Source organism: Megascapheus bottae, chromosome 6 (genome assembly GCF_031878675.1).
Source record: "Megascapheus bottae isolate mThoBot1 chromosome 6, mThoBot2.hap1, whole genome shotgun sequence".
Taxonomy (NCBI): domain Eukaryota; kingdom Metazoa; phylum Chordata; class Mammalia; order Rodentia; family Geomyidae; genus Megascapheus; species Megascapheus bottae.
The window spans coordinates 6,414,070-6,432,064 of record NC_143514.1 but is presented as its reverse complement, the minus strand read 5'-3'; the positions used below and the strand labels follow the sequence as shown (position 1 = coordinate 6,432,064).

Below are 17,995 nucleotides of genomic sequence, written 5' to 3'. Positions count from 1 at the left end.
CCTTGTGTGCTGCCTCTGGGTCAGCCATAAAGTTGGTGGACAAGGCCTAAGCATTTTTTTGCTAGGTTGCCACTCTACCCCTTGAGCCACAGCTCCGCTTCCTGCTTTTTGGTGGTTAATTGGAGATAAGAGTCTTATGGGCTTTCCTGCTCCGGCTAGCTTCAAACCACGATCTTCAGGTCTCCTAACTCCCAAATAGTTAGGATTACAGGCATGAGCACTGATGGCTGGCTGATGTTGGATATTTTGAGATTGCCCTCAAAAAATCCTGGATAGGGCCTGTACTGGATGTCCACAATCCAGAGCCATGCCTTGGTTGGGCACTGGTGGCTCACACCTAGAATCCTAGCTGAGATCTGAGGATCCAGGTTCAAAGCCAGCCTGGGCAGACAAATCCAACATACACATACCTCTATTTAACCCGAAAAAGGCTGAAAGTGGTAGAGTGCCAGCCTTGAGTGAAAAAGCCAATGAGAATGCAAGACCCTGAGTTCAAACCCTAATACCAGACACACACACACACACACACACACACACACACAGAGGTGTGGCAGGCACAGAGAGCTGAGAGCCTGTTTGTTCATATGTGGCCTTTGGATACTTTGCCAAAAAAGAAGCTTTCTGAAAATCATATTAAGTGAAGTAAGTCAGATCCAAAGAAACACAGGTTCCATGGTTTCCTTCGTTTGTAACATTTCATTTATGTACAGGATAGTCCTAGCAAAGTATCACAATGGCTCAATAGCTATGTACTTCTAACCATACAAAATGAGACTAAGTGAAATGAACCCCAAGATATGCAAACAAGAGGGTTTTCTTTATTGTTGTTGTTTTTATGTACAATGTGAAGTTACTTCTTTTTTCTTTCTCCTGTAGTCACTGTGTCTTGTATATCTGTTTATTTGATTTGGGGAAGGGAAGAGGAATAACAAAGTGGTGGACAAAGGACAAAGGGTGAACCAAAGCAACAATGATACTCCGAAGACAATGCGTAGAAAATGAACTTTATGACTTGGATAGGAGAATTGGGGAAGAGGGAAAGTGAGAGAAAAACAAGGGTGAGGGTTACAATGTTTGACAAGACTTGTACTCACTACCTTACATATGCAACTGTAAATCCTTTGTACATCACCTTGACAATAAAACTAAATTAAAGATTAAAAAAAAAAGATGCTGGGCCGGGAGTTTGGCCTAGTGGTAGAGTGCTTGCCTAGCATGCACGAAGACCCGGGTTCGATTCCTCGGTACCACATACATAGAAAAAAGCTGGAAGTGGTGCTGAGGCTCAAGTGGTAGAGCTCTAGCCTTGAGAAAGTCCAAGGACAGTGCTCAGACCCTGAGCCCAAGCCCAGGACTGGCAAAAAAAAAAAAAAAAAAAGATGCTTTCTGCTCAGTAGCATTGAAGGATTTAGGGTGAGGATGGTATTTACTCTACAGAGTTGTCCTGAGGCTTCAGGTAAAGCATTTAGTTGGGGTGAGGGGCAACGGGTGATGGGGGGGGTGGAGGGGAGGTGTCTGCTGAGTTTTCTTTCCTTGTCATCTGTACCTGGGCCAGTCCTCACAGTGGTGAGGTTGCTTTTGCTGTAATGGTTGCCGTGATCATCTGAGCACACTGCTTATCTGCCTCCTTGTGTGGGGACAGGAAGGGCTGTGGATTTTCAGCCATTGCCTCGAGAGAAGCATCCGGCTAGCTAGCTTAGACTGTCCAGAAGGACTGCCCCACAGCCCCACAGCTCACAGGACCCTACAACATGAACGGATATAGCTGATAGCATGGCTGGCATGTGGTTTCTGGCCCTGCTGGCTGGGGGTACTGCCCCCATGCTGTGGTTGGTATTCAAGAGAGACTCAGACATCACAGGGCTCCTCTGGCATGTGTGCAGGAGTCTGTGGAGTTGCTTCCCGAGTGGGGCCTCATCTGAATGGACACAGCTCGATCAGCATATGGGTAGAGCAGCATATGGGCTTCAGAGCAGCTGGTGAAAGCAAGGTCATGAGGGCAGAGGAGAGGGACAGGGCCTGGCCTGGTGCAGAGGAGGGGGCAGGTTAGGGATGAGGCTAGGGGACCCATCACCCGCACCTGGGCACGGGGCCCTGGCTGGCCTCTGAGTGTTCAAGACCAAAGCCGGTTTAGGCTGACTGCCTTCTGTCAGTTGAGGATGGTGAACCCCAACAGAACTTGATTCTTAGCAAACACTAATGCCACCTCTTGCATTTTAGACTTGCTTTTCTTTTTCTTTGATCTAAGATTGGAGCTTTGGCTCGTAGGTAGAGAGGAAAAGGGAGATGATCTCCTAGAAAGAGGAAATCCCTACAACACCGGCTATCTCAGGGTGCTTTTCTCTGTTATGCCTGCGATGTGCCAGGTACTGTGCTGGCTCGTGGGGGAGTGTGCAACTATAAACATAGTGGTTCTGTCCAGTATTAGGGCTTGAACCCAGGGCCTGGATGCTGTCTCTTAGTTCTCAAAGCTGCCACTTAAGCCATACCTCCACTTACAGCATTTTTTAATTTTTATTTATTTATTTATTTTTTACCAGTCCTGGGGCTTGAACTCAGGGTCTGGGCATTTTACTTGGATACCTTTCACTCAAGGCTAGTGCTTTGCCACTTGAGCCACAGTGCCACTTTTGGCTTTTTCTGTGTATGTGGTTCTGAGGAATGGAACCCAGGGCTTCATGCATGCTAGGCACACACTCTCCCACTAGGCCATGCTCTTGTCCCCACTTAAAGCTTTTTGAGCTTCAGGTCTCTCTGATTTGTTTGCCCAGGCTGACTTTGAACTCCAATCCTCCGCTCTAGAGGCTGAGACTACAGATGTGAGCCACTGGGATGGGGCTTGTTCCATTATTCTGTGTCTTTTTAGAGTCTTTGCGAGTCTTGTTGTTTGGGGTCATGTGACTGTACTTTAGCTTGCTTTTTGGCTGGCCACGTGCCTGACTAATAGTTGGAGCAGAAAGGAGAACAGTTGGTATTGAGAGATACCTCATAGGTCTGTGAAGCCAAGAGAATGGCTGAAACTTAGCCAACAAGTCCAAGGAGACAGGATGGGCTGGGGACCAGCAGATGTGGCAGAGCTGTGTGGGTCTTGGAGGGCTCAAGCTTCATCTAGGGAGTACCCAGGCTTTAGTAGCCTTTTTTTTTTCCCCTTCTTTTTCAGCTGGGTGCCATCATCCAACACCATTATGATTTTTTTTAAGTTTATTTACTTTTCTGTTCTTTTTACTTTTTTTTTTTGTTTCCATAGGTACATTCTGTGCTCTGTGCACATTTTTTCTTTTTCTTTTTGTGATACATTTCTAGAGGGAAGTTGCTGGGTCCAAAGGTATTTTATTATTTTTTGTTTGTTTTCCCCTCAGCAATGTGACTGTGGTTTTTGGTAACATTTCCGGTCTTCTTTATTTTTATTACCATGGCCTCCCCTAAATGTTTTTACTTTATTTTTCAGTGAAACATTTCAACATAGAGATGTTGAAACCTGTATACACAGAACATCCAAATTCCACACTTTAAATTTTTGCAATCGTTGATTTATCTAAATATTTAGCCAGCCATCAATCCATCTTATTATTATTATTGTTATTATTATTACTATTATTTTTGTGGGTCATGGAGCTTGAACTCAGCCTGGGTGCTGTCCCTGAGCTCTTCAGCTCAAAGCTACCACCCTACCCTTGGGCCAAGCCCCATTTCCTGTTTTCTAGAGATTAATTGGGGATAAGAGTCTCAGGTCCTTTTGTGTCCAGGCTGGCTTTGAACCTTGATCCCCTCAGATCTCAGCCTCCTGATTAGCTAGGATTACAGGCATGAGCCATGGTACTGACATTTTTTTTTTTTTTTACCCTTCCTAGGGCCTGGACACTGTCCTTGAACACTTTTGCTCAAGGCTAGGGCTCTACCACTTGAGCCATAGAGCTGCTTCTGGCTTTTTCTGTGTATGTGGTACCGAGGAATTGAACCCATGGCTTCATGCATGCTAGGCAAGCACTCGATCACCAGGCCACACTCCCAGCCTCATTATTATCATTGTTATTGTTATTGTTGTTGTTATTATTATTATTATTATTGTCAGTTGTGGAACTTCAACTCTGGGCCCGGGAGCTGTCCCTGAGCTCTTCAGGTCAAGACTACCACCCTACCCCTTGAGCCACAGCCCCACTTCTGGTTTTCTAGTGATTAATTGGAGATCAGAGTCTCATGGACTTTAGTGCCTGTGCTGGCTTTGAACCGTGATCCTTAGGTCTGAGCCTCCTGAGTAGCTACGATTACAGGCATGAGCCACCGCATCTGACCCCCACCTTATTATTTTTATTTTGATACTTCCAGAATCAGTTATAAACCTCAGGGTCAAGAGGACTCCTTGCTGGGAGAGAGGACCCCAGACTCTGGTCCCAATCTGAGGCCTCAGGCAATTTTGGAAACTGGCACAAATGCAAGATCAGCATTGAGCCAATGGAGGTGCTGCCTCACCCCGCCGGGAACAGAGTGGGACCTTGATAAGCAGAGACAGCGTGACATTATGTGTTCATTATGTTTTGAACTGTTGAAGGCACTGACTTTCCATGACGGTAGCAGGTAGCTTCTGATCCTCTGTTGTCTTTTTGGCAGATGAATACCTTCATCACAGGTTTTTATTGACTTTTTCCCCATCAAACTTGGAAGAAACAAAACCTCATTAAGGACTCTTAAGTATTCCTTTTGGATAGTCAGGGGCTCTCTGTATGAATCAGCTTGCTGCTATTGCTGTAACAAAATGTCTGAGATAAACAACTTAAAAAGAAGAAAGGTTTATCTTGGTATATGGTTTCAGAGCTTTCGGTCCAGGTGTTTTGGCCCTGTCAATTTGGGTCTGCAGTCACCCAAATTGGACCCAAATAGGAGCGCAGCCTCGGAGGAACCTGATTATGTCATGATGACTAGGGGCAAGAAATGAAATAAAGAAAACAGGAAGGAGCTGGGGTTCTGCCTTTGAGGCAGTCCCCTCCTGACTTTTTTTTGTATGTGTTTGTATTCTGGTACTGGGGCTTGAACACAGGGCCTCTTATTCTTGCTTGGCTTTTTCATTCGTGGCTAAAGTTCTGCCATTTGAACCACAGTCTCACTTCTGTTTTTTTTTTGTTCATTAGTTGAAGATAAGAATCTCAGGGCTGGGACTTTGGCCTAGTGGTAGAGTGCTTGCCTAGCATGCACAAGAACTTGGGTTCGATTCCTTGGTACCACATACATAGAAAAAAAAAAAGCTGGAAATGGTGCTGTGGCTCAAGGGGTAGAGCTCTAGCCTTGAAAAAGCCAAAGAACAGTGCTCAGGCCCTGAGCTCAAGCCCAGGACTGGCAAAACAAACAAAAAACAAAAAACCCCATGGATTTTTCTGCCCAGGCTAGCTTCAAATCTTCATTCTCAGATATCAGCCTGCAGAATAGCTAGGATTACAGGCATGAGCCACTGGTATTGGCTCTCAGTGATTTAATTTCTTCCTAAAAGCAGTGTAAGGGGATGACCAAGCCTTCAGCACTTGGGTCTTGGGGTGACAATTAGGATTCAAACCGTAACTGTGAATAGACTTAAACATTGCCCTTGAAAAGGGTCCCCTATCCTACCACTAGATCAGAGTGTGCCCTGTGCACAGTTCTCTGTCTTTGACCTTGAGCTGACTTGTATAACCTGTGGCTCATGCTATAGCCCCAAAATAGAAGCCTGCCCTTCCAGGATACCAGCAGGTGGGAAACAACCCTGCTCTGGGTTGTTTCCAGGGAGCTTTTGCTCCAGTTCTTTAGTAGAGATGAGCAGACCCCTGAAGTAATGAGAAGAAGCCTGGCTGGTTGCAGGCCTCTCTGCAGATACGATTGGATGGTAATGAGAGACTAGTCAGAGTTTGCATACGTACAAACTTGAACTTGAAAGCATAGATATTTATGTTTATTGCAAATGCATTGCAAAAGGCCACAAAAGCAGCCTGGAGGGTTTCTCAGGAGGATCACTGTAGCCAGTCTGTGACCCCGAAGGCAGAAGGAATAGGCAGCTTTCTCTGGGGCTCTGAAGAGTACCCAGAAATTTTACCCCCTATTCTTGCTGCCAATCCATCTTCCTTCACCACCTCCTGCTTTCCCAGAAAGCAGCTGGGCAGAGTCCAGCAGTAGAGAGAGGGTGGCAGTGATTATTTGAGAAGGCACATACTTCATTGCAGACCAGATTGCAGTTATCAACCTAGATAATTTCTATGAGTCCTGAAATAGACTTGGCCCACCATGCAGGGTGTCTGCTTTGCCCTAGAAGTGGGGTATAGGAGTGGTTGGGGTCAGAACTAGTTGCACTGTAGGTGAAATCTGGAGTCCTAGAGAATACTTCTCTTGCTTTGAAACCTGCTAAAACTCTCTGGAGTGCATCTGGGCCCTTTCTCCATATGGTTTCCTGGGCTTTATGTCTTAACTACTGAATGAGGATGATTGACGGCTCCCAGCTCATGAAGATACGTGAAGATGGAGCCTTGTGGTGGTGAAGGGAGTTTCCCCTTCTGCTTTTGGAGGGTTCATTGGAATGAACAGAGATGAATGAAATGGCAAAATACCAATTTATTAACTTACTAAACAAGAAAATCACAGGAGTGTGAGTCACCAGCCCCAAATTTCGGAAGCCTATATAACCCATTTCCATAAGGCAGGTGGAGGGTAAGGAGGGAACTGGGACTCTTTGGGGGTTGGAAATGATTTCTAGGAGAATTCAGTGGGTTTAGACAACTTGTGAATATTCTGGGTGTGTGGTTCCATCTGCAGGTCCAGAGTTTGGTACCCAGTGTGAACTGTCCCCTGTCAACGCCTCCCACCCCGTCCAGGCCTTGATGGAGAGCTTCACCGTGCTGTCGGGCTGTGCCAGCAGAGGCACCACCGGGCTGCCACAGGAGGTGCACGTCCTGAACCTCCGCACCCCACCCCAGGGGCCCGGCCAGTCCCACAGAGAGGTAGGTGCCTCAGCCTGGGCCTTCTGAATCTGCTTTTCTGAACCAAGTCCTTCCTTTTCTTGGGGTTCAACAAGAATGCTCATGCTTGGACACAAGAAACAACAGGACTTGACAATTTCCTCTGTGACTTGGGCCACGTTTTTTTAAAATTTATTTATTTTTGCCAGTCCTATGGCTTGAACTCAGGGCCTGTGCACTGTCCTTGGTCTTTCCTCAAGGCTAGAGCTCTACCACTTGAGCCACAGCACCACTTTCAGCTTTTCTATGTATGTGGTACTGAGGAATTGAACCTGAGTCTTCATGCATGCTAGGCAAGCACTCTACCAGTAGGCCAAACTCCTGGCCACTTAGGCCACTGTTTTTAAAAAAAATTATTTTTTATTGTCAGGTTAATGTATACAGGGGTTATTATTACATTCACCAGGTAGTAGGTGCATTACTTCTCACACATTGATACCCCTTCTCGTGATTTCGTGCCCATTTCCTTTCCAATCATCTTGTTTCCCCCCTTCTCTTTCCTATTTCAAATAAACAAATTAAACAAATAAGCATATATATATATATATATGCATACAATATACCAGGAAATAAAGTCAGATACAGTAACAATATGAAATTAACCCAAGGGCAACAAAAGAGAAGAGAAATAACATAGTACATTAAGAGCAATAATCATACAAAATAAAGCTCTTCTTTCCATATCCTAGAGTTCCTTTCATTTAGTCTCATCGTAAGTCATTTCTTTTGTCTGGGTGCTGGTAATCTAGCTACTCAGGAGGCTGAGATCTGTGGATTGCGGTTGGAAACCAGTCCAGATAGGAAAGTCTGTGAGACTCTTATCTCCAGTTAACCACCAGAAAACCAGAAATGGATCTGTGGCTCAAAGTGGTAAAGTGTTAGCTTTGAACAGAAAAGCTCAGGGATAGCCCTTAAGCCCTGTGACAAACGAAAAGGGGGAAAAAAAGACTTCTCTCTCCAGAGATTGCTTGACTTTTCCCTTTTCCTGGCCCACTGAATCAGGCAGAATTTTTTGTAATAATTTCATCTTCTAAACATGACCGTGAGAAAGCAAAGTTGAATTTCTCGGTAAACTATCTTCCTATCTCTGTCCATGACCTTTCTCTCTTCTCCCCTCTTCTCTCCTTTCCTCTTCTCTTCCTTCCTATGCTCTTTTTACTCTGTCTTATGAAACTATGGTATCTGCTAGAGAAGTCAGGAGAAAAGAGAACATTCTGAATGCAGGTGGTAGAACATTGTGCTTCTATGAAAACCCTTCCAATCTATCCTCAGAGTAGGATAGATACTGTATCTGGGCACCTTTGCCAAGATGCTGGTGATGGCAGATGTTGGTGTAAGCTCACAGTTTTCTCAGTGTGTCTTTTGTTCTTAGTACCATTGGAAGCATTCAAACACTAGCCTTTGACTTGACTCCTCCTCCTTCTCCCCTCCCCTCCCCTCCCCTCCCCTCCCCTCCCCTTCCCTCCCCTCCCCTCCCCTCCTCTCCCCTTCCCTCCCCTCCCCTCCCCTTCCCTCCTTACCCCTCCTCTCCCCTCCCCTCCCCTTCCCTCCCTACCCCTCCCCTCCCCTCCTCTCCTTTTCCTTTTTCCTTTTTCCTTTTTCCTTTTTCCTTTTCCCTTTTCCCTTTCCCTTTCCCTTTCCTTTCTTCTTTCTTTCTTCTTGTGCTGGTCCTAGGGCTTAAACTCAGGGCCTAGGCACTATGTCTGAGTGCTTTTGTTCAAGGTTGGCACTCTACCACTTGAGCTACAGTTCCATATTCAATTCTTTTGGTAGTTTGGTGGTGGTGAGAGTATCACAGACTTTTTTTTTGCCCTAGCTAGCTTGAAACCTCAATTCTCAGATCTCATCCTCCTGAGTAGCTGGGCTTACAGGTATGAGTCATTAGTGCCCAATCTATAAATTCCTCTCATTATGTTCATTTTATAAATGATCATATAGGTGCAGAGATCCCTTACTTGCCTGTAATCATCACCTTTGGAAAGAAATGACCTCAGAAATGGCCTAGATTGTGCAGGAATGGTCACCTAACTTCTTTAAAGAGGATGGTTTTTTTTTTTTTTTTTCCCACCAAATGCCACACAGTTATTACTCATTGTTTCTTTTAGTTCCTATGTGTCAGGGTGTTATCTATCCCTCAGGGGGGTCTCTCTCCAAGGAGCAAGAAATCACAGGAAATCCCGATCACCATGAACTACAGGGAAATTAATGCAGAATGGAATCTGTCTTTGAGCTTTCTCCTCTCATTAAGAAAGTAAATTTCTAGAACCACTTGTTTATGTTTCTCAAGGACCCTGTCTTTTTTTTTTTCTTTTCTTGGCGAGGGCAGGGGTATCATAGGAATAGAAGAGGCTCAAAGAATCCAGGAGAAAAAGCAAACTGATTTTAATCTTGTGAAAGTGTGCAAAGTTGGCTCATTTCAAAGACAGATCATCTAACCTTTTCAGATCCCTTGGAAATTATTGTTAATACTCTTGGTAGCTTGCCATGGTTGCTGTAACACATATTTCAGATCAAATTTCTTTGTCTCAGTAATGCGTCTTTAATTCTTAACTTATGGGGGAGTGTTTGTGGTGGGGGGGAGGGAGAGGAGGAAATGTAATTCCTTTGACGTGGTGCTGACTCAAGCAATTCTTCATAGTAATAATTACTCACTTTATATATGCTTCTCTCAGAGAAGGATTGAGAAGGGAAAGCATGTCCCAGCTGTTACAGGAACAGCAACAGCTGAAAAATTCTTGCTGTTAAATCATGCCGGTACTGTTGTTGACTCAGAAAATAGATTCAGCAATATGAATGTAGCAAAAGGAGATGCCAAGGAGAGATGGTAGACTTCTCCCACACTTGGGTTGACTGTGTGGGATCCAAATGGAATTCATTTTAGGACATAGCAGTACTGAGGATGCAGCAAGGCATGGAGTCTGCTCGGTGGGAAAACAAGAGGACCATGGAGAACAATCCTAAACTCGTTTGAAAACCTCCGCCCATCTTCCCTCAGAATCTGTTTAGCATCTTCAAATCTAATTTAAAGTGTACGGTTTTCTGAGAATAGGCAATGAAGAGAAATTGGGTTATTTCCTTCTTTGGTGGCCCTTAAGTATCAGATAGGTATAGTTCAATTCTGTTCAAAAACATGTTGGCGGGGCCAGGAGTTTGGCCTAGTGGTAGAATGCTTGCCTAACATGCATGAAGACTGGAGTTCAATTCCTTGATACCACATACATAGAAAAAGCCTGAAGTGGTGCTGTGGCTCAAGTGGTAGAGCAGCACTAGCCTTGAGAAAGCCTAAGGACAGTGCTCAGGTCCTGAGTTTAAGCCCCAGGACTGGCCAAAAAACAAAACAAAGAAACAAAAAACCATGTTGGGATAATTTGGCTTTGAACTGATTTGTGATTATTTGCATAATATATAGCATATTTATTATATATATTTACATATTTAATATATATAATAAATTCTGATCTTTGAAATACTTTGGGGAAATGTTGGAATGATTGATTTTGGAGATTTTATTTGACCTTGAGGTGGTTTCCTCTAGTGGGCTTTGGGAAGACAGGGTGGGGAAATATTAAATCCTTCTCCCCTTCTTCATAAATGACATGGTAGTAAATGACTGCAGCTGGGTAAACAGTTTCAAAAAAATCACACGAGGCATGGCTGAGCAATTCTGCTCCTGGGTGGTTGCCCAACAGAAATGAGAACACAAGTATGCCTGAAAAGTTGTTCGTGAATATTCATGCCAGCATCATTCAAAATACCCAGAAGTAGAAACAATTTGCTTGTCTGCCATGTGTAAGTAAAATGTAGCATATCCATACAGTGGAATATTATTTGACAAGGAAAATGACTGTCACTAAACATGCTAGAAAACATGGATGAAACTCAAACTTAATAATACTATGCTAGATGAAGGCAGTCGCAGGAAACAATGTATTTTATATAATTTTTTTCTTTTTTTGTTGATACTGGAGCTTGAACTCAGGCCCTTGTGCTGTCCCTTAGCTTTTTCACTCAAGGCTGGCGTTCTATCACTTGAACCATAGCTACACTTCAGCTTTATGATGGTTCATTGGAGATAAGAGTTTCTTGGATTTGTCTGTGTGGGTTTGCTTTGTGTCTCCACCCTCAGATCTCAGCCTTTTGAGTAGCTGGGATTACAGGCATGAGCCACTAGTGCCTAGCTATAATTCTTTTTCATATGACATGTGTAAAGTATAAAATGGAAAGAAATGGAAAGATGAGTTCTGGCTTAGGACGGGGTGGTAAAAGAAGGAAATGAAGCTAATTACTCTTGTTACTAGGACTTTTTAGTTGCGTTGGGGTAAAAATGTCCTAAAACTAAATTGTGGTGATGGCTGCAAGCCTCTGAATATATACTGAAAAAAAAAAAGGAGTAATGCTGTGGAGTAAGTAGTAGAGTACTAGCCTTGAGCACAAAGAGGCTCAGGGACAGTTGTCAGGCTCTGATTTTAAGCCCCACAACCACTACCATCAGTTCCTCCCCCCCAACCCAATTTCCAGGATCAAGAATACAGCCCAGTGGTAGAGTGTTTGAATAGCATATGCAAGGCGCTGGGTTCAATCTCCAGCACCAGAAAGAAAAAATAAAACAAACAAAACAGACTGATTTATAGTGCGTGTGTGTGTGGGGGGGTTAAATTTGATGACATGTAAATTATGTTTTAATAAAGAAAGCTATTTATAAAAATTCATTCAACCTGTCAATATTCTAATTAGCTCATAAAATTAACTTTGGCCCAGATTGCTATTTTGTTAAATACTCTCCCAACTTAAACTCACTCAATTTTTTCTGTTATCCTCAATGAACAACTAGATTTTTATAGTTAAGGCTGTGCTAAAAATAACAGCTGACCCGTGTAAGGGTGGTAGTGGGTGGGGGGAGGGGCAGCCTCTGTGCAATCTTTATCAAGTATATAAGGTAAATTTTTTTTCAAAATCAAAAATGTACCTTGGTTATAAGTTTCATATATGCTTCTCTCTAATTAGCCAAAAGAATTTCCCTGCTGGCTCTAAATTATACCTGGCTTATTTGATAATGTCATCCTTAGCTGAGAGCCCGCGGCTCATACCTATAATTCTAGCTCCTCAGGAGGCTGAGATCTGAGGATCACAGTTTGAATTCAACCTGGGCAAAAAAAGAATAAGTCCATGAGACTTTTATCCCTAGTGAACCACCAAAGAACCAGAAGTGGAGGTGTAGTTCCAGTGGTAGAGCTCCAGCCTTGAGTAAAAAATCTAAGGGAAAGAAAATATGAGGCCCTGAATTCAAGCTCCATGAAAACAACAACATATAATGTCATCCTTGAATGAGTGAGTGAATTATTATTGACTTCATGTCCCCTTGGCTTGTGAGTGGTGCTGGGTCAAACATTGACATCTATGGTAAAAGCCAGGTGTAGTGATACACACCTGTATTCCTAGCTATTCTAAGGCAGGAAAATGACAAGTTTGGGGCCAGCCTGAATTACATAGTAAGTTTGAGGTCAGTCTGAAATTTAGCAAGTCCTGGGGAATACTGAGGGTATGGCTCAGAGGAAGAGCACTTGCTTAGCATGCAAGAAGTCATGGGTTCTGTCCTTAGTACAAAAAAATAAGCTCTATAGTAAACCATCCTCCCTCTCACATTTTACTACTTTCTCCAGGAGCCTTCTCCTCCATCAGCTGGGGAGGGGCTCTTTAGAGGAGGTGACAGAGACCTGAAAGTGACTGCAATGGGTTGACAGAATCTGGGGACACAGGCTTAGGTTGGATAAACAATTGTCGTTGGCCAGACAACTGTCAGACAGACTTGGCCTTTCCATTTCTCATGAGACCACACCTCTCTTTTACAACCACAGGTTTCAGAAACAACATCCTTGAAAGGGAAGACAATTGAAAAAGACTCTCTGCCTACAGGGAGGACAGAAAGAGGGTAAATGGCCCCAAGAGAAGAGATCAGATCTTTCTTTTAGAATAAGCAGGAACTGTTATCATACTTTTCATTATAGGAAAAAAACAAAACAAAACAAAAAAACCCAAACCAAAAAAGCCCAGCTCCTAATGGCCTTTGACGGAAGTGAAGGCTGGGGTTCTCTTCCTGGTGCCTTGGTGTTTCCTGGTGTCTGACAGAGGCTTGTTTACAGTAACATGCTCTCAGTAGTGGCTAGAATGGCAGCCATTTACTTTCCTAGTTTTCTATCTTCTCATTTTTACTTTGTATCTGCTTTTATGTGGTGGTGGTATGTATATGTGTGTATGTCTTTTAATTGCTTGCTTATCATGAAAAGCTGCTGAGGGAGGGGGGAGCCCCTAGTTAGCCTAGGCAGGAACTGGAGCATTGCCGTTGATGTAATTGATTGGACGTTGAAGAGACGTGGAGTCTTCCCAAGTATGTCTGGGCAGGGGTGTAGGATCAGGAGTTCCCGCCCACCAGTAAGCCCATCTCCCTCCATCATTTTATCAGTTACTTCTGGGCCTTGTTCAAAGAGGATTTGAGATAGACATTGAACAGCAGACCCACCAGTCGGTGTCTGTACAGTGGAAGCACAAAGGAGAATGGAAGAGGGCAGTTGGCTGTGGGGGGTTAATGTGGTTGTTAGCATTGAGTTTGAAATTTGGCTTGAAGCTTCTTGGCAAGCACACTCAGTGGGAAATGTGGTTAATCACACATTCAGCTCCAGATCACTTTTACTTTATTCTTTCTTTGAGGACTGTGCATGAACTTGTCCATTTTGTAGTTCTTTCTGAGGGCAGGGAAAACCACAGCTGGGAAAATGAGAAAGAAGAAAACATATTTAGAATGCTAATTAGCCTGTTCTAATAATTCCTTTCTCCACCAAGTAATGTAACAGCAACTCATAGGATGAAGACTTATGTGCCTCCTACAGGCCAGCCCTCGGCAGCCTGGTGGTGGGAGGAGGGGTGTTGGTCACTGCTTTAGCAGAAGGGGACATCAGCCTTCAGAGTTTATATAACCAGCCGGTGAGTCAGAGGGCCAGCCTTTGCGAGCAGTGTCCACACTCTGACTTGGCCTTACTTTTACTTAGTTTTATTTTCTTTGTTCCATGCTACAGGGTGTATTACCCAGGCCCGATGGGCTCCATCCAACAGAGAAGTCCCTCAGAGAAGAGCTGGGTTTCCTGTACAGCTCTTTCTACTCTTGGGGTCTGTTTTCTTTATTCCCTGAGGACATAGGGGGCAGGTTTAAAGTTGGTCTGTGTGTGGCAGTGTCTCTCATCTTCTTGTGGTTTAGGGTTAGCATACCAAATATCAGTAATTAGAAAATGCAGGGCTGAGCTCAGCTGCCTTTGTACTCTCTGTGGCATTAATCCCCGTGAAATGACACTGTAGGGTGGGGGTTGTTTTTGTCTGGGGAGGGGAGGGTTGTTCAACCCCTTCTTAGTTTCAGCAGCCCTCACTGTGCAGCCCACCTTTTGCACTGCTTGTAACCTGGTACTTGTAACCAAACTTATTGTGTGAAGGAGAATGGTGTCTCCCACAAATGGCAGGATAGGAGTTTCAGTGTTAAGACTTGGCGGTCTAATGTGATAGTCTTTTTCCTTACTTTGAGAAATTGGGCAGTTTTGGAGCTTTCTACCTACCCACTTGCTTGCCTATTTGGCTACTTACATCCCCTTCCTTCTGTCTCAATATTAACAAGTGGACAACCAACCTCCCTCCCTCCCTCCCTCCCTCCCTCCCTCCCTCCCTCCCTCCCTCCCTCCCTCCCTCCCTCCTTCCCTCCCTCCCTCCCTCCTTCCCTCCTTCCCTCCCTCCCTCCTTCCCTCCTTCCCCCCAATTTGAGTCTCCAAAGACTGGCAGAATGAGGTTGTTGGTATCTTGCCTGTATCCAGGAATCATGAAAAGAATTGATGGAAATCTTCAAGGCTGGCTGTTTGGCAAGTGCACAAATGATAGCACCTCAAATGAATACCCGTGAACTAGCTGCTCTCCCTCTCTATCTGGCACATTACTCAGGAATGACTTCCCCAAACCAGTGCTGCACCTGCAGAGAAATCCCACTTCTTGGGTTTGGATCTCTTGTATGTCATCTCTACTAAACAAATGTTGCAGTAAACTCCTCACAAACATACTATTGTTGGATGAAATTTAGTTTCTAAACAGGCACCTTCCACCTATAAATGCAGCCTGCTGCTTTTTAAAAAGGAGCCTATTCAGAAATGCCTCAGTGTGCTGGTAACCTCTGAACTGACTACTTGTCACAGTTTTACATTAAATTAATCTCTCTCTCTCTCTCTCTCTCTCTCTCTCTCTCTCTCTCTCTCTCTCTCTCTCTCTCTCTCCCCCTCCCTCTCCCTCCCTCCCTCCCTCCTTCCCCCCCCCCTCTCTCTCTCTCTCTCTCTCTCTCTCTCTCTCTCTCTCTCTCTCTCTCCTTCAGTTCCTCCCCCACTCATCTGAGGATTGCGGTAGAAATGACTTCATGACCTTCATAGAGCATGGAGTCTGCCCGTGGCATGGACTTAGAGAACCTAAATGAGCAACACTGAGATCATTGAAAAAAGAAGTGCCTGCAGACATCCACTTGCACAATTGTTCCCCTGCTAGGAAATGCGTGCAAGGGAGCCAGTTCAGGACTAGGTGGAGGAGTGAGAGCCAAGACAGGGAAGGCTAGGATGTTGCAATAGAGGTCAAAGTGTTACCTGAGCTGGCAACTGTTCATGTTATTCAAGGATGCTATCTATTGTAGCATGTTGGGGCGAGATGTATTAACTGAACCTCCAGTTAACTCTCCAGTAAGGGCTCTCCAAAACCCAGTGTTGGGATTCTGCAAGCAGGAACCAGACAGGCAGTAGGGTTTAGTAAAGCCAACCAGGGCACAAGCTAAGTTAAGACTTAGTTATAAATTCCTACTGGGACTCTGTCTGTCTATATGGCAAAAACTCGGTCATTTATCACAAACCTGTCTGGGGGGATTTGAGCCAGAACATTGGACATTGCCATGCTGGCATGAAGTAATACTGGATTATGTTCTTTGCTGACTGGAAGCTGACACAGAAAAAAAAAAATTTACAGCCTCTTCTTTCTCAGAATGGAGGGCAAATTGCTCCAGCTCCCTTTAAATTTGTTCATAGCAGCATTCCCAACGAATGTGGTGCATTGTCTTCTTGGAGGTTCCAGTGACAGCTTTGATTTGTACTGCTGTTGTCATAGTAACTGTTCTTGATGACCCTAGTGTGTGTGTGTGTGTGTGTGTGTGTGTGTGTGTGCATGCACATGTGCACACTAGTCCTGAGACTTCAATGCAAGGCCTGGGTGCTGTCTGTGAGTGTTTCCCCCCCTTTACTTCATGCTTTTTGGTGATTAACTGGAGATAGAAGTCACATGGACTTTCCTGCCCAGGTTGGCTTTGAACTCTGATTCTCAGATTTCTGCCTCTTGAGTAGCTAGGATTATAGCATAAGCCACCAGTGCCTGACTATACCTCAACTTTTTTTTTTTTTTTGGCTAGTCCTGGAGCTTGAACTCAGGGTCTGAGCACTGTCCTTAGGCTTTCTCAAGGCTAGAGTTCTACCACTTGAGCCACAGCACCACTACACGACTACCGTTTACATTTGAAAATGTTTATCTATTTTCCTCTTAGAGCATTTTTGGCAAGTATGAAAGAAAGCCACAGATTCAAGTAAGGAACGGGTCCACAAATGTGAGCCCCAGATGTGTCAATTGGGCAGATCCCAGTTTGTGTGTGCACAGTTTCCAATTATCCAACTTATGTTTCTTGTTTGCATTGCTTATCTGCCATCTTGCCATTTTATTTGAAGGAAATTTACTGCTAATATTTCTGATCTGAATACTCAAGTTCTGCAGAACATATTTCTTATCTTACTTTCCTTCTTCCTCACCAATGATGTTTTCTATTTCTTTGTAAATTAGGCACATGTTAACTTTAATTCTACATTTCTTTTTCCCATGCTTAAGAGGGCAGATATGAACTTGACTCCTCTGCCTGGCCTCTGGGTGCTTGTCTTATTCTTTTCCTTTTCTATCCTATCTTGTTTCCTGAATAAGTGAACATCTGGCAGTCCCTCCTCCTTCTCTGCTGCCTGACATCTGCTTTGCTGAGCTCACTACTTCTTTTGATCAATTCATGAGATGTTGGGACTGAGAGAGGGGCCTAGAAGTTAGGGGAGTACTGTCCCCCCTACCTGATTCAGAGGAGGCCAGGCCCAAGTAGCAACTGCTCTCTGCCCCTTGAGTCTATCAAAGAGCTTTTGTTTGTTTGTTTGTTTCTGTCACATCTTTGTCCATTCTTTCTCCTCAGTATCCCCTTTGTTGGCACTTTCCTCTTGATTTCAGGATGCTGTGATAACATCATTGCTACAGTAACATTGTCTGTCTTCCTTTCTACCTCTTTTTGTGTTTCCTGTGAAGTCGAATATAAGGACCTTGTCAAGTTAGTTCTTATCCTAAGGCTGGTTTTTCAGGCCAGCTTTGGCTGTCCCAACAGTGTCATCCCTACCAAGTGCCTTGGAATGTTGGAACCATTGGAATGTTGGGATAGCTCTTCCCATCCCAACAAACCCTGTATTTGATCAGTCCAGAACCTTTATCAATATTTTCTCTGCAGTTTTCCTCTAATTTATCTTTTCTTTGCCACTTACCCCCAAATCTTCTTAACATCTTTAGCTTCAGGCTCTCATTTTTTTCATCTAGCTTGGGAACCACTTCCTTATCTCATCACTCACCCTGTATCTCATCACTCACATGCTCCATGACTTATTCTCAGAGAACCGACTGTGTACTAGATTGGCACACCTGATTTTACTCATCTTTTTGTCTTCTGCATTCATGTCAAGATGAAAGGAAAATACCTTCTGCACAACATGACAAATAATACAATGAATATCTGAGCAGAATTTTGCTTTGTTGTGCAGTGAAGGGAGTGGTAAGTCTACCAAAGAGCAGAAATCATTTATGGAAGAAATTTCTTCATGCACATAGTGTGCTTGGTTTCTAGATTGGGGGTGGCAAAGTATGACCTTCACATCAAATCCTGCCTGCTGCTT

At 44.1% G+C, this 17,995-nt stretch overlaps 1 protein-coding gene across 2 annotated transcripts in view; it reads left to right on the top strand.

The window, feature by feature from the left end:
• The window catches only part of Tgfbr3 (transforming growth factor beta receptor 3), a 172,527-nt gene that overhangs the window by 56,363 nt on the left and 98,169 nt on the right, over positions 1 to 17,995 (top strand). For both annotated transcript variants that reach the window (XM_090334180.1, XM_090334181.1), the window contains exon 3: positions 6,772 to 6,956. In XM_090334180.1, the coding sequence (XP_090190306.1) occupies positions 6,772 to 6,956 (185 nt within the window). The remainder of the gene's footprint in view (positions 1 to 6,771; positions 6,957 to 17,995) is intronic.